Source organism: Chenopodium album, chromosome 4 (assembly GCF_948465745.1).
Source record: "Chenopodium album chromosome 4, dcCheAlbu1.1, whole genome shotgun sequence".
Classification (NCBI taxonomy): Eukaryota; Viridiplantae; Streptophyta; class Magnoliopsida; order Caryophyllales; family Amaranthaceae; genus Chenopodium; species Chenopodium album.
In genome coordinates, this window is record NC_137837.1 from 8,056,214 (window position 1) to 8,081,738 (window position 25,525).

Below are 25,525 nucleotides of genomic sequence, written 5' to 3' on the forward strand. Positions count from 1 at the left end.
CGAAGAATCATTATTCTTATCGTTAGTACTATTGTTAGGAATTACTTTTTTATGACGAACTTGTACAACAGAAATATTAAAAAGAAAAAGACCAATGCAAAGAAATCAAATCATTGCTATTCCAAACCAAAAGTTACGTATCTCTTTCTCATATGAGCTTCTTCTTCTGTAACTCATTGCTTCGGTCTTTCCCACTTACAACCTTTGTTTATGTAATTAGAGGACTAGAGGGTCGTTTAATTATATTACTCCGTGTTTTATTGTATGCGTATTTATAACTTTATAAGGGATATGACTTATAAGAAACCTAAAACTACTTGGATTATAACTTTTGTACCAGGTATTATACGAGATAAGATAAGAGAATACTTCGTAAGAGATAAACTATTTAATTTTCAGAGCTTTTTTGGTGGTGTGGCCTGCTGTCAAATCAGTGAAAATAACGGATTATACAGTATAACGGGGTTACTATTCACTCGCATAACGGGGTTATTGGTTTTGTCAGGGTTACTTGTATTTTTTTTTCAGGGGTTACTTGTATTTTTTTTTTCAGGACTTGTATTTTTTTTTTCAGGGGTTACTTGTATTTTTTTTTTCAGGGGTTACTTGTATTTTTTTTTTTTTTCAGGGGTTACTTGTATTTTTTTTCAGGGGTTACTTGTATGGATTACTTATTCAGGGGTTACTTGTATTTTTTTTTTCAGGGGTTACTTGTATAGTTGTATGGATTATTTATTCAGGGGTTACTTGTATTTTTTTTTTTTTTTTCAGGGGTTACTTGTATTTTTTTTCAGGGGTTACTTGTATGGATTACTTATTCAGGGGTTACTTGTATTTTTTTTTTCAGGGGTTACTTGTATAGTTGTATGGATTATTTATTCAGGGGTTACTTGTAATTTTTTTTTTTCAGATGTTAATTGTATTTTTTTTTTTCAGAGGTTACTTGTATGGATTACTTATTCAGGGGTTACTTGTATTTTTTTTTTCAGGGGTTACTCGTATTTTTTTTCAAGGGTTACTTATTCAGGGGTTACTTGTATTTTTTTTTTCAAGAGTTACTTGTATTTTTTTTTTCAGGGGTTACTTGTATTTTTTTTTTTCAAGATTTAGTTGTATTTTTTTTCCAGGGGTTACTTGTATTTTTTTCAGGGGTTACTTGTATGAGTTAATTCAAGGGTTACTTGTATGAGTTATTTATTCAAGGGTTACTTGAATGAGTTACTTATATGAGTTACTTCAAAGGTTACTTGTATGAATTACTTATTCAAGGGTTACTTGTTACTTATTCAACGGTTACTTGTAAGCCCCATACCAAACCAGTAACACCCTACAAGTAACCCTTGAGCAAAACTAGTAACACTCTACAAGCAATCCCTAACCAAACCAGTAACACCCTATAAGTAACTCTTGAACAAAACTAGTAACACCCTACAAGTGACCCCTAACCAAACCAGTAACACCCTACAAGTAACCCAGGACCAAAACTAGTAACACTCTACAAGCAATCCCTAACCAAACCAGTAACACCCTACAAGTAACTCTTGAACAAAACTAGTAACACCCTACAAGTAACCCCTAACCAAACCAGTAACACCCTACAAGTAACCCCGGACCAAAACCAGTAACACCCTACAAGTAACCTGACCAAACCAGTAACACCCTCACCAAACCAGTAACACCCTACAAGTAACCCCTGACCAAACCAGTAACATCCTACATGTAACCCCTGACCAAACCAGTAACACCATCACCAAACCAGTAACACCCTACAAGTAACCCCTGACCAAACCAGTAACACCCTACAAGTAACCTGACCAAACCAGTAACACCTTACAAGTAACCCCTGACCAAACCAGTAACATCCTACATGTAACCCCTGACCAAACCAGTAACACCCTCACCAAACCAGTAACACCTGACCAAACCAGTAACATCCTACATGTAACCCCTGACCAAACCAGTAACATCCTACATGTAACCCCTGACCAAACCAGTAACACCTGACCAAACCAGTAACACCATCACCAAATTAAACCAGTAACACCCTACATGTAACCCCTGATCAAACCAGTAACACCTACAAGTACCCATAACCAAACTAGTAACACCCTACAATTTTTGACGTAGAATGTTTGATTTAAGATTCCACGAAGAAAACGAGCTCACATTTCTTTGGTTCTCATCAATTTCACTACTTCAAATGTTGTTGGTGATTTTAAGGATAATTAATCACAATTTTTCACAGCAATTTAACACCCAATTTCTACAATTTCCGGCTTTAATTGCAGCAATTTGACAAAGAGGAGAGAAAAAATGGGTGGAGTAGATATATGGTTGTTGGTGATGTGTGGTTTGGCTTGAAGAAGAAGCTAAAAAAAGAGGAGAGAGAAAATGGGTATAGTAGAGATATGGTTGTTGGTGATGTATGGTTTGGAGAAGAAGATAAGAAAAGAAGAGAGAAGATTTGTGATATTTAAAAAAAAAAAAAATAATAATAATAATTATTGTGGCTGGCCACACGGTGTGGTCAGCCACATACAAAAATTTGTCTTTAACTTTAAAGTTAAATAGGATTCTACATAAGTCAAATTATTTATGAAAAACACGAGTAACTCTGGCCAACCACGTATGAAAGTTTATGTTATGAAAACTATTTTTGTGTGCCACGGAGTCAATCGGATAAATTTATGACTTGGATTGAGCACATATCATATGATTTTGCCGTTAGTTTAAGTTTTCCTCGACTAATCTAACATGGCAAATTGCCTAAAACGAATAGTACCATTTACCAAACTTTCTAAGAAAACGAAAAATATCCCAAAAAACAGTAAATTTTTAATTGAAGAAGATCCGAAATTTAATTTGGATTTGGAAAAAGACCAAACCCACTTATTATCAAATTTCCCAAGTCAACTCCATTTATTGGGTAGTAATTGAATCACTCAATGAGAATTTTTAAACTTTTTTTTTTCACGTGATTGGTTTCGTAAAATTTCATTTTTTGAGCTTTAAATTTCATGTGTTTGCCTAATTTGTGATTCAGGTGGAGAGAGAAAATTTTAATGAAATTTATAAATTTTCCAGCTTTAAAGAGCTCATATTTGCTGAATTTGTAAGCAATTCTGGGGTTAAATTAATTAATTTTTTAAGGGTTTTTTTTTTTGTGGGTTTTAAGCAAAATGGGTTTAGTTATATCATACTTAAAGTGGAATTCTTTATCCTATTACAAAAGTTGGGTAGAATTCCAATATTATGCTTATAAAATTCTCATTATTGGAGAGTTTTTATCACATTTTGCAGGATTCAAATTTCTGAGGGCTTTTTATTTGGAGAGAAATTAAATGTTGGTAATTGTGATCTTTCCCCTTTAATTTTTAGTGTTGTATTTTGTTTTTGAGTAATTTGCATGTATATGATTATGTTATGATAGTTTTACCTTGTTTTTTTCATTGTTTTGGTAATGTTTAAGTAAGGTATGATCTTAGGTATTAGTTGATTAATTTGGTTGATTTTGAGTAATTTATAATGTTGGGTTTTGTGAATTTTGAGTAGTATGAGGTTAGCTGAGTTCTTGTAGAGAAGGGAAACTAAGTTGGTTGATCTTGATGATATGGTTATTCTAATTATCAGAATCCTCAAATTTGGCTGATTTTGGGTAATATGCAATTTGGACCTATGAATTTAGTTCGATCTTAGGAAGAATTTAAAGGAAGAAAAGTAGTATTAGAGGGTCATTTGGATAGAATTAGGCATGGCAAAGAATCCGAAATGGAGATTTAACCGAATAATGGGATGGCTTCAGTTGTTTTTGGGAGTGCTTGTTATCATTGTGAGCATTTCTAGCCTAGTTAGATTCTATCATGCTGGATTTTTCTTTCATAGTGAAGATATTTGCCGTCATTTTTATGGGGAGAAGGATGCTTTCGAGGGGTTTGATGCCAAGGCGTTGTCTAATCGTATTGAGGAGGTGCTTGAAAAGATGGAAAATTTGCAAACCAAGCTTGAAGCCTATGTGCAAAAGATGGAGAAAGACAAAGATGATTTGGAGAAGAGTAATGTGTCAAAGCTAGAGTTTAAGAGGTACTTAGAGGATGAGGTTATTCAACCTCTTTACGACTCTCACATTACACTTAGACAAATCAGATTACCAAAAGTGGGAGGTAGTGGAAACACGACTTTTATGGAGGAACCGTTGATTAATAATTTCGTGGTTGAGGAGATCAGAAAGTATATCACCCCGAAAGAGAACAAGAATGGGAAGGTTAACATTTTTAAAACAGAGAGGATTTACAATACGATAGGCCATGCTTGTGTTTTAATGAAGAAAGATTTAGAATTTTACATGGATTATGATGTGGGTTCTTATTGCAAGGATGACTGGAATCTAGCTCAGAAGCTTATGCTTCATGGATGTGATCCATTGCCTCGAAGACGTTGCTTGACAAGGGCCTCCAAGACCTTCCTCAAGCCAAAACCAATCAATGAATCACTATGGAAGATACCAGATGGAAGAAATGTCAGATGGAATCTCTACAGGTGCAGGGACTTTGAGTGCTTATCGAGCAACAATACTGATCGAGGTTACACCAAGTGCACAGGATGCTTTGAGATGGAAAAGGAGAGGCTTAAATGGGTCAACAAAAGCTCTATTTCTCCTGCTGAATTTCTCATAAGTGATGTTTTGGCTATCAAGCCAGGGGAGATACGGGTTGGCATCGACTACAGTGTGGGTACTGGTAGTTTTGCTGCAAGGATGATGGAACAAAATGTCACCATTATTTCAACTGCCCTGAATTTGGGGGCACCTTTCAGTGAAACGATTGCACTTCGAGGGTTACTTCACTTGTATGTAACACCTAATCAACGGCTCCCATTCTTTGAAAACACGATGGACTTGATCCACACAACTGGTCTCTTGGATGGATGGATCGACCTGCTACTGTTGGATTTCATATTATTCGATTGGGATCGAATTCTGAGACCTGGAGGTTTGTTATGGATAGATAGATTCTTCTGTAATAGAAATGACTTAGATGATTACATGTACATGTTCCTGCAGTTCAGGTACAAGAAGCATAAGTGGGTTGTAACTCCTAAGTCAAAAGACGAGGTTTATCTATCTGCTTTGCTTGAAAAGCCCCCTAGGTCCTTGTGAGTTTATTGCTTGATACTCATTTTGTTTAGTATTCGCAGCGAAAATTACTAATGTAATCATGCAAAAATTATGTTGTATTGAACAGTTTATATTGTTGCTCCTTTCCCTTAATGATTCAATTTGTTTCTTTTCTGATATCACCTATGCTTTCTCACAACTAGTTGAAATCTTGTGCCCTGTGCAAGGTTGTTTCACCCTAGAGCCACGATTATGTGCTTTTTCAAGCATATGGTAATTAACTTTCATGTCAAAAAAAAAAAAAAAAAATCAAATACATCTGTAATTAATTTTCATTTAAACCCTAAAGAATTCTTATTTTCACTTATGGACACATTTATAATGATTAAACGTCTTGAATGATAGAACTATTGTACTTCTTTCTTTTATTGAGAAGAAAAACATCTTTCGTGAACAACAATAGTTATATACGCATAACATAGATAAAATAAACCCATATATTAAACAAGGAAAACTAGTATATAGTATAATATTATAACTGTCATAAACCAACATGACCAAAATTATCTTGACCAAACCTAAAATGATGCGATTCAAAATACAATTTTACTCGTAATTGATCCAGCATATCGAGAATTCAAGACGACTCGAACTTCACACCCAATTTGACAACTCTCAATTTCCTCCTTTAAAAACCTCACCAACATGCTATACATGCCCTCATAGTCACAACTCACAAGTGACACAAAGAAAAAAGGTCCAAAGAAAAGAGGCCCAAAAAAGACCCCAAAAACCCTCTTGATTTCAATCACACTGAAATAGTGAATTCCCTAAAACCTCATTCATCTTCAACGAGCAAGCAAGTGAAGGAGGAGAGAGAAAATGGGGAGAAGAATACTCAACGATGCACTTCGCACCATTGTTAACGCTGAGAAGAGAAACAAAGCTACCGCTGAACTCCAACCCATTTCTACTGTCATGTGCTCCTTTCTCCACATCATGAAAAATCGAGGTCTTCTTTTTTTTTTGGGTGAATTTATGCTTGTGATTTGATTAAAAATTCTATTTTTATGGGTATGTTATGCAATTGAATTTGACCCTTTAAGTTGCTTCTTTGTTTGCATCTTAATTTGGTAATGATATTTTATTTGGGAGTGATTTTAGCTCGAAATTGATGCTTCTGTTGAGATATGATTTCCCCTTTTTTCTGGAAATTTTGGGTTTTTAGGAAGATAATTGTATTGGGTTGCTGTTGAATTTGTTGTTAATAGAATGATTAGGAAGTTTTATTAGGAAGTTGTATTAGGAAGTTGTTAATTGTATTGGGTTGATGTTTATGCATAGGATGAGAGTTTGAGGATCATTACCACAACAAACAACCTTGCAAGATCTACTATAGCTAGTGACTATTGTATGGTCCTTGAGCATTCCCTCCATTTGCAATACGGCGGAACTCGGTTGCAAATTGCTTTACAAAGGGTTCTTTTTTTCACTTGTTGTGAGTGTTGAGAGCAGTGGTTCGGACTACACATTAATTTCTTCATTATAGTGGAATAAGAGGGGAGTAAGATCATAAGAGTTGGATGTCTACGGAATTGGTTCTTGGAAATAGGATTTAAAGTATTGACATTTTGAGTTGGAAATTCAATTTCGTGACATATCGAGGTAGACAATTTCAAGGGCTTAAGACACATTCTTGGGGGTTAATGAATCACACTCGAGTAAATTTTCTAGTTTAAACAGTGTAGGTGTATATGGAAAATAATGTAGTACTCATAAGTCATAACATCTGTAACCTAAAGCTCCAAACCCATTGTTGCGAGGGCAGTTAGACCTGGGAAAATTTCAGTATTTCTCATATTCGTGCCTTGCTTGGACCTATGGCTATTGGCAGTATTTAGTATTCAATGGTTGGGGGTGAGCATAAGGGAAACATGGTAAATGTTTGGGGATTAGATTTCCATCCACGGATCACATCACTGCAGCTTCCAAATGGTTTCTTCATACTTTTAGTGCAAAATAACCTGTTGCAACATTAATCTGTTTTACGCTTTCCCTTATGAACTTGAAAAGAAAAGAAAATTGTTTAAGGTGCTGAACATTTCTGCCATAGCAAATGTTAGCGCTGTTAGAAACATTGGCCAGTTATGTATGATTCTGGCAATATTAAGCCATCAGCGACCTGAGTTGGAGAATGCATGTGGGAAGGATTGTATTGTGCCTGTGAATTTCTTCAAAATCCTTTACATATAGGTTTATGTTATGCTTAATCATCTAGGATCATAGATTGAATATGAACTTTAGCTCATTTGACTTTATAATAGCTTTCTTAAATCTTAACCATGACCGGTGAGTCGATGACGTAAAAAATCTTGGGGAATGAGATAAGCTACCAGATTTAGTTGGCAGAATCTATTATTTAGAGCTTCCCACATGCAGCACTTTTGAGATGCTATAAATAAATCTAGCTGTCATTGGTGATAAACTTGTGAATAGCTAATCGGTAATACTGTAATACATCACTAGGAAATTATTTGAACTGCACATGTTCCCTCCAAGAAATTCTCTTATTGTTATGTTACTGGGTAGCTTTTATCATCTGTTGCTGTGAGCCTTTGACTATAACTTCTATCTATTGTCTTTTGTCAGTTTAGTGAAGCCTGTAATAGTATCCTAATTTCTAAAATAAGCTGATTGAGTCTGAAATCTCCACCCTTTTTGTACACTTTGATCCAAATCTAAACTTACATACCATCTTTTCACCCTCTTAGAGACGACACTGTTCCGATAGGTCATGAATAAATTCATATAAATACGTTTTTTCCACTCTTGGGCTAGCTCTTAGTTTTAAAAAGCGCAAGGCGCACCAAGGCACAAATGGTCCTTGCAGCCTAGGCGTGAGGCGCAAGGCAAAGGCGCGCGCCTTTTGTATGCAAGGCGCATGTATTTATATATTTATTTCAAATTATTTTTTACTTTGATAGTACTTAATACCAATTGAAAAGATTCATAATAAATTAATAATGATATATTTTAAGCTAAGGTAGTCTGAATTTGAAAAAACGTCCATCACTCTTCAATTTATAATCTTAAATCTTAGTTATTTTCCTTGAGGCGCAAAGGCGCGCCTTACCAAAGGCACTTTGAGGCGCACGAGGCGCGCGCCTTCCGTAGGTGACTGAGCCTCACCTAGCTAAAGCCCATTTCCCAGAGCCTGGCAGTAAGGAGCGCCTAGGCGCGCTTTTTTAAACCAAGGCTAGCTTACTCTAAACTGTTGTCAAATTCACATCTTTGTATGATTGCATGTAATGGTATATTGGTACATATACAGAACTACTTTTCTATCAGTAAGTCAATTGTAAACTTGGTCAATGACTTATATTTTTTTGTGTTCATTAAACACTACTAGAAAAGGTGATAATATTAATGTCTAGGGGCTTGTGTCAATGGACCTTAGATATAGGAGAGATTGGAATGAATCAAGATGGATATGCTGAAGCTTGGTGCTGCGAGTTACCAGACAATCTTCACAAATCCTTGCCTGATGGAGGTTGGTGAGGTTTTGGTAACCAAGGCATGGTGTTGCGTTATTTGGATATGCTACCAGTACAGGTTTAGCTATGGGGAACATTATTGAGAATGATGTTTTGTTCCAGTTCATGTAGCTGACCTTATCATTTAGATTAAAGCTCTGATATTGTTGCGGTCTATACCCTAAAGTCTATGCTTTCATTGAATATCAAATGCTTGATTCTTTTTTTCCCCCACTTTAAAATCAGGCTTTTGCTATTAAGTTGTTTAGCCGTTTTTTCAAGTCAAAATTACTCTCTCTCTCTCTCTTTTTTTTTATTTTTTTATATTTTTTTATGGGAAACACTCACAATTTTATTAAACTGATACAACTACCCCTGTACCTCTTTTTTCACAAAGAAAGCTGGTTATCTTATTTGCAGGGTATATCAAAGATTTTCAAGTTCACGATCTGCATAGAGTTGGAAAGGCAACTGTAGAACTTCTAGGACGGGTGAATGACTGCAAAGCTCTCACTTATAGACAGGACTTGAAAGCAAAGGATGTTGAAAAGTATAGAAAGGAGACTCTCCCAACACGACAGGTGTGTATTTTCATACTCTGAAAGCATTCTGACTAATGTCCATGTGCTCCTGATTGCAAGAATCAAGTGAGAGCTCAACACAAGGTTTGGGTTTGTTTCTAATGTGCTCTAAGCTCATTGTTGCTGAGCAATAGTAAGTGGTTGAATTTTGTCCAACTTTTCTTTTACCCCACTTTTGCACTCAGCAATGGATGGGAAGTGGATGTCTCACCCCTTACTGCTCTCCCAAAATAAAAAAGAATTTTTTAAATTCCTGGTCAATGTAGAACTCTAGAAGATATTCAACTTTAGAGCTTGTTTGTGAAGTTAATTTTCTCCTTCTGTTCAAGCATTTTGGGTTGTAAAAAAAGAGATTGAATAGGAAGTACATATCCCAATTTTTTACCACGGATCTATCTATGCATTGGGAGGTAACGACTTTTTCGTTACCCCAGCAATTGATCTAGGATAGTTATACTAGACTTAGCAATTAATTTAGGCTAGGGAAGAGGGAGTCATTCGCTGTGCTTAACTTAGCAATCTTGAATACTTAACAGTCATCACCGAGAAAGAAGGTTGGTTAAAATGAGTCCTATTCAAAGAGATACAATAAAGGCCTTAAGGGAGGGCTATCTTAAAAAGTTTCATTTTTATTTTTTACTTCGTATTTTTTTGGGAGGGGGTTTGTTCTTGGGTCTTCTCTGATGTTTATCTCTTTTTTTATTTTTTTTTTGTGCAGTGGGGCTATGTTGTAATTACAACTCCGAACGGTGTCCTGGACCATGAAGAAGCCATCAAACAAAATGTGGGGGGTCAAGTTCTTGGTTATTTTCATTGATTACAAACTTGATATGACTTCTATAGTCAATTTACTGGTGGAAATGATTGTGTTTATGAGATTGTAGCCATTTTTTAACAAAGTTGCATGAGACAGAAGTTTGAACTACTCAATATCACATCATTTTCATGTTTGAAGATGCTACTAATTAGGTCTTGGCCAAATATCATGTATTCTTCATTGTGTCATTTTCCCGGATTAGTTTGGTGCAGAAATGATATTCTACAGAAATTCATGTGAAAAGAATTCCTATGCCTACAGGGGCTTCAGCAATTACTGTATAATCTTCTAGTGAAAACTTGAAATCTAGTGGAAACTTGAAATTTCGAATGGTTTTTTGCTATTATTTGAATAAGCTCATAAACTCAAGATATGGCTCTAGATCTTATTTATTTATGTCACTCTTCAAGGATAAAATACTACAGAGTAACAAATAGGGCTTATTTTACTCAAATTGTTCAGTATTAGACTAAATTATTGCATTTGACAGTAAAGATTAGTGAGGTATTGAAGTATTGACAGCAAAAGGAATGATGAAAGGTTGATTGATAACTAATAAACCATGACAAGAAAAGGCATTTCAGTGATTATCATTAATTGAATCTCTTTGGAAAGGCCCTACAGCAAGGCTGTAACACGTTGCCTATGATTGCAGCAAACTAGAATTCTTCATAATAATGGTTGTTTTTATTTCAACGAAAGAGGAAAAAAACAATAAAAATTGTAAAATATGTACTGCAACATGCTGCTGGCTAAATTGTAAAATATGCTGCTGGCTAAATTGCTTTATCAACATGCTTGAATTTGATGCCAAATGCCAATGCATCAAAATTTTGTTACACTTAAGAACCAGTGTAGAATAAGATCAACCTGGAACTCTGGAAGCTGAAAATCTTTTAACATCAGATGTTCAAGATATTTGATGGGAGATGCAAGAAATATTGAACATTGCGTACACAGACAATACACATTTGTGTTCAAGTCTGTCCACGCTCATCGTGGATATTCTCAGTAAACACATAAGATTATATAATAACAACTTACTAAAGTCATAACCATTCACCATGTAGGTCGAATAAACAAGCAAAATTAAATGGATAGCTCCGTACATAAAGGCAACCAGTTTCGTTACAACAGAATACAAGGGGCAAGAGCCCTACTACTATATTTGATTTCCATTCCTCAGAAACATGGAAGATAGATGGCATATTTCACAGGGCTCAGCCATATAACTTTGCAGTAGCTAGTTCAGATGACATGGTACATGAATCCAGTCCCTGCAAGATAGTAACCACCACAAATTATTAATCTGTTTAACTATTTTAGATAGTGAAGATAATGGACAAAAAACCGGGGGAAACATATTTAAACACACATAAATGAACCTACATATACTAAACACAGTATAACCTAACCAATGTCATTATTATAAATGACTCGTTATAAACAGCGAGCTGCATAAACATCTCCCATCACTTCAAGTTGGACAAGCATAAAGCATACAGATGAACCCATTACTTCTACATGTGGAACAATTGAAACCTTTCTTTTTACTTGTTTGTCCTCCCCTCCCCCTAATCCTTTCTTCTTTGGCCCACGCCATGGCCAGATTTAGAGGTTGTCTATAAAGGAGGCGATAAGTTTATACGTAGTATATGCCAGCATGATGCCTTGTCAACACTCCCGTGGTATTGGAGGGCAACATAAGGCATCAATCACATTAACAATCAATAATGTGAGCGAACTTATGGTCTCAAACTGGATACATCAATAAATGCCTTACTTGGGAGTTGGGACCATCCAAACCATCAATGACATGGGGTCCTTCAGATACTCCTTATTGTAGCATAGTTAGAGTCTAACGAGTGATATTAAGTTAATGCATGCTTCGAGTTTCTAGATTCATCAAAAAATACAAGGCTAAAAGAGTGAAAGATAATCGACAACAGCAAAGTTGGAAAATAGCAGGACAGGAAGAAAACAAAAGATGCAATCACTCAATTTAAAGAAAAGATAAGAGCAGCTACAAGGTGCAAACTGCAAAGCAGTATATACAACCGGAGCCTCAATTTCCACATGAAAAGCAGATAATATGACGACTTCAGGTGCCCGAAAGAGACAATAAACCCTTGTAAATTTTTACTTTGTGAATACAAAAGACCAAAAAAAAAAAAAAAAAAAACATAAACAATAGGATTTTTCTTCATGAAATAGAAAAAAAATCTCACTCTTGAGGAATAATCAGCAAGACATGCACATCTCACTTTACACAAAGGCAACCATTGTATATGCAAGTCAAGCAAACATATAAGAATTGTAGATTAACTGTAGAATATATAGAAGTAACCAGCAAGGACAACATAGAAAAATGATTTGATAAATACAAACTTAATACAGCATTAGTTAAAAATAATAGATTACTCATTGAAGCTCATACCTGAAGATAACAACATCACTCATCATCTTCATAAGTTCGTTTCCGGCTCTTCTTATCTGAGCGCTTTGAGTGCCTTCCAACCCTAGAATCCTCTGAGTCACTGACATCGGAATCAGAAGGTGACCTAGCCCTCCTGCTCTTTCTCTTACGCCGCTTAGGAGATTCATCAGTATCATCTGAATCATCTGCATGTCGATGGCTCCTCCTCCTCCTCTTTTCCTTCCTACTCTTCCTTTTTCGACGTTCCTCCTCTTCATCAGATGATTCATCCTTCTTCCTTCTCTTTTCCTTTCTCCTCTTCCTGCGAACATCATTCTCATCATCTGAATCAGTCCCTGATCTTTTCCCACTCCTCCTCTTCTTTGACCTACCCCTTTTCTTCCTCCTTCCAGAATCAGAATCTTCATCATCCGAGGAATCTTTCTTCTTTTTTGTAGACTTCAATTTGCTACTGGCCTTCTTCTTCTTCCCATATCTCTCAGCAATAATCTTCTCCATCTCAGAATCTTCACTTGAATCAGAGCTCTCAGTCTCATCATCCACCTCAGAACTCTCCTCTCCGCTCTCAGCAGCCACTTTACCATTCATTTTCCCAAAACTACCCTTAATTTTCTGCAGCCCAGCCAAGACATTGGCCTGAATCAGATCTTGGTCTTTCTCATCCTCCTTAACACTCAGAAAGTTCCTACACTGAAAAGTAAGATGCCCAACACGGCCACACTTCTTGCAAGCACCACGGGCCTCATCGTTATTTGAACCAGTGATTCGAGCAAGAGCAAGCAAACCCTGGAAATTTGCATAAGCATTCTCAGGATCTTCCTCAGTCTTGCTCTGAGAAGCCACCTTGGAATCATCTTTGGTGGGAGCATAGGGATCATAACCAATCGCACTCTGCCAAATTCCGTGAGTCTGAAGAGCAGCACTACTGTGCACCCGGTTATTCGCGGGCATACGCACCCTACCTGCTGTAGCCGGCATTTTGAAACCCGAATCTACAACTATAAAACAACACAAGGGAAACAAGATCAGAATTTAGAAATAGACGAACAACAAGGATTTCAAACATGAATTCCCAACAAATATCAAAAGAGAAACAATATTTCAAACACAAAATGTGTCAATGGATCCAATTAATTAATCAGACTTCGTTTTCCCTACCAAATTCAAATTCTAATCTTCCCAATTCACAAGTTAACCATATGAACCTTTTCGCCAATTCAAGTGTTAAATCAATGTTCCAACTAATGATAAGGCAATAAATTTCGGGCATCAAAATCAATAGAACAAAAACTAGTCATTATTATTTGTTAACCTTCAAGATTAACCCATGAAATCAATTTGAAAATAACAAACTCATATCTAAAAAAGTAAAATATCATCAATTAGCTAAACAATTAAACGCTAATTATTCAACCCTAATTCCAAATTCCAACCTATTCAATGCTATGTATAATACACACGCGTATTCTCTCCTTATTTCTGAAAAGATTACAAAATCATCTTCTTCTTCCCCCACATCCAGGCAAGATCATACGATGTTCATAGAAATAAAACATGAATTCCTCAAATTTAAAACGCAATTAATCAGAAACAATTGAGAAATTAAGAAAGAAAGCTGAGAAATTACCGAAATCAAATTAGGGTTTCCGAGGCGCTTGAGAATGGAGACGACGGAAGCGAGCGCGAAGGCCGAGGATCAGCAAAGATGAAGGGGGAAATGGCGAAAAAGCTTGAGGTTTGAGCTTTAATGGCGTCTAGATGAAGAGAGGGAATTGATGAGGATGAAAAAAGGAAAAGAAGGCAAAGAAAAAAAGTGTCGGGCAAATTGAAGAAAAAGTATATTGCATTACTATTTTTTCTAATTTAAATTCTATGGTTTATATTAATTCTCACAATTGAAATTTACGGATTTTGACCTTTTTTTTTTTTACTTTATTAAATTTTACCAGCTATTATTAATTACCTTAGAGCGGACCTAATTTTGGAGAGTCCTTCACTCGTTCTCAAAACAATCCTAATGGGAATGAACTCGACTATAATGGATAAATAACAACAATAATCATTTTCTATTATCTTCTGATACTCCTAAGTCCTTATCCTTGCGTATATTATGAATGAACTTGAACATACACTTTATAGACTTTGTTTTTTGAAAGACATATCCAAGTGAACTTGAACATACACTTTAGACATCCAAGTGATCATTATGAGTTTATGACACATGAACTTCGTGCTTTGGATCTATCTAGTTCAAGAAATATTAATGCTTCGATGATTACAGATTAACATAGTTGGTGCAATTGTAAATCCTAATTCCTAATACGTAACACATATTAATTATTTGCACAATAGGACAATTTAATATTCCTTAGGATCAATATAAGGGGTCGTTTAGTTCACCCGGGGTAAACGGAATGGAATGAACAAAGGGAATGGTAGAGAATGGAATGAAATTACCTAATATTCTCTATGTTGTTTGTTTTAAAAACAAAGGGAAACAATCCCATCAACCCACCACCACACAACCACACACGTTCCACCTTTTCTAGCCACCATCCGACCACCAAACCACCAGCCACACCTTCGCCGTCTTTCCCCTCACCGTCGCCTCCCATTCGCCGGCCTCCGCGCAACCGTTTCTTCCCCGGAGATCAACCCCGAAAAACCCTAGAAACTCCCCTCCCCCGAAAAACATCATTCACTCCCTGAGGGCGCGGCGACGCAGCGAGGGGAAGGGAGGCGCGGCGACGCGGCGAGGGGAAGGGGAAGGGAGGCGCGGCGACGCGGCGAGGGGAAGGGGAAGGGAGGCGCGGCTGGTTGTGAGGGGAGGGGAAGGGAGGCGCGGCTGGCTGTGAGGGGAAGGGGAAGGGAGGCGCGGCTGGCCGTGGTGTGGTGGTGCGGGTTTCCGATGAGTTGAAAAGGTGGAAGGGTGGTGGTATGGTGGTGTAGTGGTGGCCAAGGAATGGGAATGGGAAAGTCTAGGGGGGGTGGGGAATGGAGTTGGAGGGATTTTGGGGAATGAAGAGGGGAAAGGGAATGAAAAATATGGTCTAACAAACAACAACAAAAGGAATGGGGGCAGTTGATTCCCATTCCCTTTGATGATTAACCCCAACCAAACGGCCCCTGAGTTTAAGGGTTTACTTTACACAATACAAATGAAAACTGTATCATCATTTTTTGTTTAAAAGGTAATTAATACTTTTCTTATCACCTTACATTTTTACAAGTGTCTTTTAAGATTATGCATACTTATTAAGAAACTATCAACTAACTACATTTATGTTAAATTTTTTTTTGAGAAAACTAGCTTTCATATCACACAGGCCCTGTTCTCTTCACCTTCAAAAAATAATATTAAGTAAAAATAAGTTCTATTCAGTAAAAATAAGTTCAGTTCAGTAAAATTAATTTCAGTTCAGTAAAAATAATTTCAGTTTAGTAAAAATAAGTTCAGTTCAGTAAAATTAATTTCAGTTCAGTAAAATTAATTTCAGTTCAGTAAAAATAAGTTCAGTTCAGTAAAATTCAGTTTTCTTAAAGAAAAATTATAACAGAAAATCAGTAAAAATAATTTCAGTTCAGCAAAAATAATTTCATTTCAGTAAAAATAATTTAAGTTCAGTAAAAATAATTTATGTTCAGCAAATATAATTTTGTTTCAGTAAAAATAATTTCAGTTCAGCAAAAATAGGGTGAAGAGAACGGGGCCATAGTATATTGGCATATAGTCCGGAATATAAAATGATAAAGATGTTGGTTAATTTGTTTGCTACTATAATTATTTAGAATGTGTGTTTACATTTTGTTGGGAAAAAGTAATGAAAGAAATAAAAAAGAAATTTTAAAAAGATATTGGTCTCCAGTCTCCAGAAGGACCTGGACTATTGTAGTACATTGTGGTGGACTTAACCAATTGGTTGTTGGTGTAGTGGTGATTGGGACTACACTTGGTAGGGAGGACCCGTGTTCGATCCCCCGCAACAACAATCGGGAGGGGACTGGAACCTAACCACCCAGAACTGATCCCCGAATCCGAATTAGCCCAAAGGGTGAACCGGATGGAACACCAAAAAAAAAAAAAAAAAAAAAAAAAAAAAAAAAACATTGTGGTGGACTTTGTACCCGACCTGATCATGCAGATTGTTTTGATTTTGGGCCTCTGAGTCCATCTGTTTTAAGCACGGCCCAACTAATTCTAAAAAAATTCCACTGAAAACTATGAATAGACAAAAAAACCAAAAAAAAAAAAAAAAAACACTTGATTTCATGTGACTATATTTTTTAAAATCACCAATGCTAATCAAAGTGAAGCAAATGAATACTACTATAGAGCAAAAATCATTGAGAGGAATCGAACAATATCCCATAAGACTCCTTTTTTTCTTGTCTATTTAGATATTGCATTTTGTGGCAATGTGGCTACATAAAGAAGTACGTGTAAAATGTTATCCTAAAAAATAAAACAAAGAGCAACCATCTTTGTGTTCAAATAAAATCTTCTAATAATAAGTTAAAACTATCAGTCTATCACCACATCGAAGAGTACAGTAGAGGTTGTAGAGCGTAACTACTTATAAAGTCATAAGTTTAGTGAGGGCATGTTCTCTTCAGCTTTATTTAAGTTCAATTCAGCTCAGTTCAGTTCAGTTCAATTCAACTCCTAATTTCCTTCTCTCATAAAATATTTAGTTTAGTTCAGCTCTAATCAGTTCAGTCAATTCACTTCAGTTCAGTAAATCAGAACAGGTCCTGAGTTAGGGCATGTTTACTTTAATTAGTTCAGTTCAATTTAGTTCTTAATTTCCTTCTCTTAGCTCATAAACAATTCATTTCACCTCTATTTAGTTTAGTTAAGTTGGTTCCAGTAAATTAAAACACACCCTTATGTCACCTATTGACTTAGAATCGGCTTAGCCCAACAGTGATCCAACAATTAGAACAAACAAAGAAATATTGGACAGCATTAATTTATATGGACCATTTATTGGAACATATAATTATATTCTCATCCAAACTACATGGTGCTGTTTGACATGAAAGGTAGTAATTTTTTTAATCATTTAATTTATTCCCATTAAGTTTTACATGGATTTATTGAAATTAGTAGCAACTCTAGATTTCATATGAATGCATTATGGTAATGCAAAAGTTAAGAGAACTTATAGGATTAGCTTTACTCGTACAATTCAACTCTATTGTTTGGTTGATGAGATGATACTTCTTCGTAGGTTTAAAAACTTAATATGTAAGATACAACTATATATAAAAGTATCATTTTTAAATAAATAGCAAATTGATTTAAGAGAATAAGAATAAGAAAAATAAAACTTTAAAAACTAGTAAAGTAGTGGCTATATTATCCGTACCAAAATACCTTGTATATTAATTAGACTAATATTTTTTTGTAAAATTAAACAAAAATTAAAATTATGATCGACTTGTATGAAAGGTCGATGATGCCATTAACACTATATATGGAATGAAGATCCAACAAGCTATTATTTCAATTTAAGAAAAAAAAAGTTCGAATGTTACACCTCATTATTTAAAGGCCTGTAACAAAAGCAGGACGAATAATTCGTTCACTACAAATAATCGTCACACGTATGGTAACCACTCAAAAGCATCTCATAAACTAAAAACTCAATTTCATTGGTTAAATTACTAATTAACTAATTAAGCTAGCTAGGAATTTATAAATCTAGACCTATGATGATTAGTAATGGTGTTATAAAACGCTATTCAAAGTTGACAAAATCCCAAGTATATATGCCATGAAAGGAATTGCACAATTAGCCATGCGTCTAATTACAATTGGCTACACAAAGATTAGCACTGTAATTAGTACTAATAGTAGAATTAACTAGAAGATTAAGGGACCCATTAACTAACTTTAGTACAACTTAAACTTCAAAAAAGGAAATGCTTTGCCCCCAAATAGAGTGACAAAAACTACTATTCAAATGGGTTAATTTATGCAATGTAATCAGACACTAGGGTTTCCCACTTAATTGGCTTTTTAGGTATGGTTTTTAGTCTTTTACTTAAACCCATTACTAAACATACTTACTTGGACAAATGTCGACCGCCCATTCGTGTACTTGTACTAATTTTTTATACTTAATTTTTTGACTAATGGAAGCATTATTTCATGCAAAATGAGAAGGATGATTTGAAGGAGTAGGGGACCATTGTTGTGTTATGGTAGATAAGCATTTAAGCAGTACAATTGTCGGAACTCGCCTTTCTATTAGCCAATTAATTATTTTTTAATAATTAATTCATTTTTTAATTAATTTGATTTTAAATTGAATTAATGTCGTTAAATTAAGTGAATTCAATTGTTTTTATTTAATTTTAAGGGGTACGGTTCATACATAGATAGAAACCCTAATAATTGTCAAGTATATATATAAATCTTAAGCTAAGTTTGAGAGTGCATAATGCCTAGAGGGCTAGAGGTGATTATATATTATTCCAACTTGTTTATCTACTTTTTTTTTTTTTTTTTTCATTATTCATTCTTCAAATTTTCATCAAAGAACATGATTATGGCTTATCTATTATCTATCCATCAATACCATTTGATCCTTTTAGATCAAACAAAGGTGAGTTTTCTTGAGTTATATAGATCTATAAAGTTTGGATGTATGTATGTGTATGTACTTATTGCAAATGTTGTTGACTAAGAATTTAAGCATCAAGTGTTTCCTATACTTGGGCCGCTTTACTTTTTGTCGATTTGTTTATACCAAGGAATTTATACGCTCAAAAGTTTTTAATAAACTTATTAGGGACCATTCTAAATAATTTATTATCCACTTGTATGACGTGGATGAACATTCTATATTCTGTATCATTCTATATATGTATGTATCTATACACATATACTGACAGTTGTAGCGATTAGGAAAGAGCTGCTATAGTGATATACAGTGATAAATTACAGAAACGAATTAACCAATCTTGAAATTATCGATTCAATTTGTAGATCGATTTAGATCTAGCTAGTCGATCAATCTAAGTAAATTAAAATGGTAGATGAGACAGATAGGTTGCTACCAATAGCCAACGTAGGAAGAATCATGAAGCAAATACTCCCCCCATCAGCAAAGATCTCCAAAGGGGCTAAGGAAACAATGCAAGAGTGTGTAACAGAGTTCATAAGCTTTGTGACCGGGGAGGCGTCCGATAAGTGCCACAAGGAGAACCGAAAGACGGTCAATGGAGACGACATTTGTTGGGCTCTAAGCACTCTAGGGTTTGACAACCATGGAGAGGCAATAACTAGATACTTGCACAAATATAGGGAGTTTGAAAGGGAGAAAGCTTGCCAAGGCAAAGGCGGCGAAGAAAGTGGAGTAGTACTACTTGGTGTTGTAGGTGGCCGCGGTAGCAGCAATAGTACGGAAGAAAGAGATCTTGATGAAGAGACAGCAACAAAGTTTGGAAGTCATGGAGGAGGAAGGGATCATCATCATCAACTCGATGTCGAAAATTCGGGTTTTCCCTTGGAGTTTAGAATCATAGATCCTAAGGGTAAAAGCCCTTTCAGAAACAACAACTCATCTTAATTGTAAAAGCTAAATCATAAGGTAAACTACTGCCAGCATACTTAGCTTATTTAACTACTAAATGATTTCTTCCTTTAATTAAATTAAGCTTGTTGATTTACTCATTAACTTTTATTAGTTCACATGAAATGATCAAATTAAAAGAGCAAGATAGATGTTAATGTAAGACTAATGATTTTCTTAAGAAAAATATTCTGATGTAATCTTTATTAGTTTCAGTTTATTATTATATCTACATTTATATGTACTACTTTGTTTATAATTTGAGAATAAGAAATGTATGTGGTAAGCAATTAAAACACACTTAAAAAGTGCTCGAATCATACCGGGTTTAGTTGGTTCTGAATTTATAATCTAATCCCTGATGATGTTGATATAATTGATTTAAGGGCTTGTAATAATAGTATTTATTTGTTTCTACTTGTATAGCATATGTATGCTTATAATTATATGTTGCTTGCTCTCCTAATCAGTAGCACACAATCGCGTTTGAATCTATAAAACAAACAGCTAGCAAGAACAATCGAAGCCTTAAAACACATATTTGCGTTTGAATCCAAGCCATAAAACTAAAGGTCTGTTCACTTCGGCTTAATTTCAGTTCAGTTCAGCTCTAATCAGTTTAGTTTAGTTCAGTTCAGCTTGCTCCAATCAATTCAGTTCAGTTCAGTTTAACTCCTAATTTTCTTCTCTCGTAAAATATTCATTTCATCTCTATTCAGTTTAGTTCAGCTCCAATCAGTTCAGTTCAGCTCAGCTCATTTCAGTAAATGTGAACATGCCATAAAAATTATTAGGAGTAAGAGAAGTACGAGTTATAATCTTAGGCTTACTTCAATCTCTTCCATGCACTAATGTACTTGTATAAGCTAGTGATAGATGCACGCTAACAGAATTAACTAAAAAAATGATATGATTCAATTAGTTCATTCAATTGATGTTGTCCATAGAATAGTTCTATACTAGAATTTAGTTCAATTAGCCCTTTTGTACGGTTTAACAAACTTTAATTTCTATTTGAATCATTAAATCTGTAATCTCAATGTATATAAATTAATCAACATTCACCACGTATAATGTTATTGGTAATGATAAATCTGTTACATTACAATGGCTAAAGCTACACTAGCTCTTGATCACAACGACTTATTAGTCATTATATTTACACTAAACAACTTAATACGTACATGTAGACGTTTATTTCTTTTTATTACGATTGTTTATGACTTTGCAATCGTAGCCCCATTGTAAAACCTTCTCATACCTAAATCATCTATCGATAAAAATCTATACTAATATATTAAAAGACGTTTGTAACAACGTTCACGTGTCACGTAAGCTCCCCTCACTACGTCATGTCATCCATTTAAGTACTCATAACGCCACGTGGCTCTCTCTTCCATTGATTTTCTATACATGTCATACACTCATAATAATTATTAAATAAAAAAGTTCTCCACATGATTTGAACTCGCAACTTCTATTTCAAGAACTAAATATCTTACCACCAAGCTATGTAATTCTTTATGTAATTTTTTGAATACAAAATATTAATACTTAGCAAATGACAATATGAATAACAAATTTTATTATAAGAAAATTAAATCATAAATTACAATGTATATTAATGATCAATTAGTTTCATGTAATAACCCGGGGCATCGTCCGGGCCCAAAAACTAGTAAGGATAAGTAAATGGGGCTATGGTTGCAAATAAAGTCAGATCATCCCCTCACAAGCCTCAGAAGTCAGAATCATCCCCTTTAATTTAATTTGCTCAATAATTAATTATGCTGATTATCTCCATGTGCTTTAATAGTGTTACGGAGTAACCTATGAAATTAACTAGTCTCATAATCAATTAATAATTAATAACTAGTTATTTGTCCGGGCGATGCCCCGAGTCAGTATGAATTTATTACTTTAGTCGAACTATATATATTTTGGCTTGTTTGTCATTGAGAGCTTAAGTGATTTTTTTTTTTTTTTTTAATTTTTTTTAATTTTTTTTATTTTTATGATAGCTTAAGTAGTTTATTGCTTGTATGAGCTGGTTTGATTATAAAAATAATTTTTTTACATTAAAATCATAAAAATATGATAAATCAAATCTTTATAAATTTGATGTCAAAATATATACTACTCCATAATGCACAAAAATCTTTTACTCTATGATTACAATTTTATGAGTTAATGCACAAAATAAAAATGGAGTAATGTTTAATTTCTTACAAACTCTATTATTGTGTAATTATTAAGGAGTTGCATTCCAAGGGAAATTGTCATGCATATGAAGAGTTCATCAATTAAACTTAACATTAATACATGGAAGTTAATGCATGGAGTTTTTCAATAATTAATGTTATGGTATGATTTGGCGACACATCATATGCCAAATGGCAAAATTGGTGACACATGGCAAAACATCATGTCTTGCCATGAGTTTTAATAATATATATTGATTGATATTGATGCATTACAATACATTCAACCTAATCAAACTGTTTTTCAGAAGTAATTAATAAATTCAAATTATGTGGTTAAGCACTTAATCATCATACACGAATATGGATTAGATTACTTTTGTTGATGAGTAAAATTTGCAATGTTTGTGACGTATTTATTTCATTTTATGATCAGTTTGATAAGTTCTGTCGATGATTAATGAAATTTCTAAATTATTGGAGTATTTTAGTACACTGTTCTTTCAAGAATTGGAAAACAACAAATTAAATATTTTGAGATTTTAATTTAAAGCTTTGAAATTATGTTAGGTAACTTAACTATATACTCTTAATCCAACAAAAGAAATTAAATTTCGTTTGATTCACTCTTTTTCACAGTTATTATTTCAGTCTCTTAGTACAGTACACTTCATCCGCCTCTATGTGTTTTTTATATTGTCTCATAAAAAAAAAGTCAATGTAGAACTTATTTACAGACGTAAGAAGGATAATTAAGTCACTAGCTAAAAACCAATTATTCAACTTTTAAAAAAAAATTTCCTCTTTGTATAAGAGAAGAAAGCCACATTATTAGTTATATGATTTTTTTTTTAATTTTTTTTTATTGATTATTTATTATGTTTTTTAGTTTTTACAAAGTTTTATGAAGTTAGTCTAACAATAGTTTGTTGCTTTGTTTGTTGTGGGAAGAGCCAAAGAGGAGCCTTTAGATTTGATGAAGTGGGATATCACCGAAAAAAAGGAGATAAAAAGAGGGGTTGTTTACTTGTATAATAGAGCACTAACTAACATAGACACACATAATAATTAAGTGTTAAATCATCAATTGCATACCATTCCTTCCAAATCATTTAGGATTATTATATATACTTGTTATGACCCAACAATCTACTTTATATGAGAAAAGGCAAAAACTTGTTTAGATACAAAGTGCTTAGTCACCAAATAACCTAAAAGACAAAATTACAAATGAAGAATGAATTTAAATTTATGTTATTAGGAGTGACTAAATTGGCTTGTATATGGAGTTGTATCTTATAATACATTGTATGATGTTAATTAGAAACCGAAATTAAATCCTTTCACGTGTAGTAGGAGAGAAATCATAATGATAGACTCTGATCTTATATCAATGATCTATTAGTAGAAAACTACTATTAATAGATCAATAAAAACTACTGATGTTGTGTCTTATGACATATATAGCCTATTTCATTTCTATTTTATATAAACTCTATGTTAGGCCCTGTTCTGTTCACCTTATTTTTCAGATAAGTTCAGATAAGATATGTTCAGGAAAAATAAGCTACCAAGTATAATTTATAACTAAAATAAATTCAGATAAGTTAAGATAAGTAAAAATCAAGTGAATAGAACACACCCTTACTATGTAAATTAAAAAAAAAAAAAACTTATTCGTGTAAGACATAACTAACGCATTGTTAGATAACTACATTATATATTTGTGTGTATTCTTGGTGTTCATTATTTTTTTCTTTGCATTACATCCATGATCCATTATATTGTAACAATTAGACAGCAAATCTGATTTGACTAGCATATTAAGGGGCCGTTTGGTTCGCACGGGATAAACGGAATGGAATGAACAAAGGGAAAGAAAGAGAATGGAAGGGAAATACCTCAAATTTAGTATGTTGTTTGTTTTTAAAAAACAAAGAGAATCAAACCACCAATTAAACCACCACATCACCACCACACACAACCTATATCCTTCACTTCCCACGTTTTCCGGCCACCACCCAGCTACACCACCGTTCGTCGCGGTTCCCGCATCAGCCGGCGCGATTCGCTGCCCTCCTCTCCCCCCTCAAACACCTTGCCTCCCTCGAAAAACTTCACCCAAAAACCCTAGAAACCCCTTCTCCCTCCCCATATAACCATCGTACGACCCTCCCTCGACCGTGTAAACCCTAGCGGCTAGGGGTTCGAGGGTAGGGGAGGGTCAGGCGACGGTTTTACGAGGAGAAAGAAGGGGTTTTACGGGGAGAGAGAAGGGGGTTTTACGGGGAGAGAGAAGGGGATTTCGAGGCTGGTGAAGTTTTTCCGGGGGAAAGGAGGGGCGACGAGCGGCGGGGGAGAGGCGGCGAAGCGCGCCGAGTGGTGGGGGAAGTGCGCCGGCTTGGTTTACCGGTGGTGTGGGTAGATCAGGGTGGTTGTATGGTGGTGATATGGTGGCTAGAGAATGGGAATGGGAATACCTAAGGGGGGTGGGGAATCACCTTAGAAGGATTTAGGGGAATGGGGAGGGTAAAGGGAATGGGAAAATATGCCTAACAAACAACAACAAAGGGAATCTGTACACTTGATTCCCTTTCCCTTTGATGATTAAGCCCAACCAAACGACCCCTAAATTAATTAAACTTGCTTTGTATAAAATTTGTCGGAATTTTTGTAGTTATGACACAGAAGCTAGCTAATTGGATTATTACTCTAAGAGGTGTTTGGCCTTGTTACATTGTATGTATACCGTACTTTCTTTTGAACAACCCACTATTTATCAATATTTTCTCTTATTTAACATATTTGAAGAAGGCTGAATTGAAGGAAATAAGAGGTCTCATAAGATTTGTCCCTAAATTTCAAAGATATATATGAAACAGGGAGCGATGTCATTACTCTATCACCTCAACTTAACTTTCTCTTCTAATACTTACTAGCACAAGCTCCTTATATGCATGCTCGGGTATAAACCTAGAGCTAGATGTGCTCACATTTATCAACTGCATGCTTGTTTAGGGTCATCCAAATCAACAAATACAGTACAAAGTAATTAACTATGAAGTACGTACATTGTATAATAATAGGTATACAAGTATATGGTACACCCACATAAACTCAAAATCATGCTCCCATCCTTCATTTGTGGATCGGAAACCGAAACAATTTTTTTAAAAATAAGACCACCTTGTAGATGAGTAGGATCAAGGTTAAAGAGAAATTGAGATGTATAAGAGTACATGTTTGAAGTTACTCACAAAAAA

General features: G+C 34.8%; 2 protein-coding genes and 2 pseudogenes across 3 annotated transcripts; 3 read left to right on the forward strand and 1 right to left on the reverse strand.

Moving 5' to 3' along the window:
* Positions 1-2,767: 2,767 nt before the first annotated feature.
* On the forward strand, positions 2,768-5,280 carry LOC145626578 (putative methyltransferase At1g29790). Its single transcript, XM_081679032.1, has one exon. It carries the CDS (start codon positions 3,752-3,754, stop codon positions 5,153-5,155), a length of 1,404 nt encoding a protein of 467 aa, XP_081535158.1. The 5' UTR covers positions 2,768-3,751; the 3' UTR covers positions 5,156-5,280.
* Positions 5,281-5,856: 576 nt separating this feature from the next.
* On the forward strand, positions 5,857-10,317 carry LOC145626579 (small ribosomal subunit protein uS8my-like). The gene is made up of 3 exons (XM_081679033.1): positions 5,857-6,125; positions 9,067-9,227; positions 9,946-10,317. The coding sequence occupies exons 1-3, from the start codon at positions 5,996-5,998 to the stop codon at positions 10,042-10,044; spliced, it is 390 nt and encodes a 129-aa protein (XP_081535159.1). The 5' UTR covers positions 5,857-5,995; the 3' UTR covers positions 10,045-10,317.
* Positions 10,318-11,049: 732 nt separating this feature from the next.
* LOC145628812 (CAX-interacting protein 4 pseudogene) lies at positions 11,050-14,313 on the reverse strand (annotated as a pseudogene). The gene is made up of 3 exons (XR_014111492.1): positions 14,109-14,313; positions 12,482-13,479; positions 11,050-11,321 (listed from the first exon to the last, which is right to left on the reverse strand). The product of XR_014111492.1 is annotated as a CAX-interacting protein 4 pseudogene (transcript).
* Positions 14,314-19,518: 5,205 nt separating this feature from the next.
* LOC145627576 (nuclear transcription factor Y subunit B-4 pseudogene) lies at positions 19,519-20,058 on the forward strand (annotated as a pseudogene).
* Positions 20,059-25,525: the final 5,467 nt, after the last annotated feature.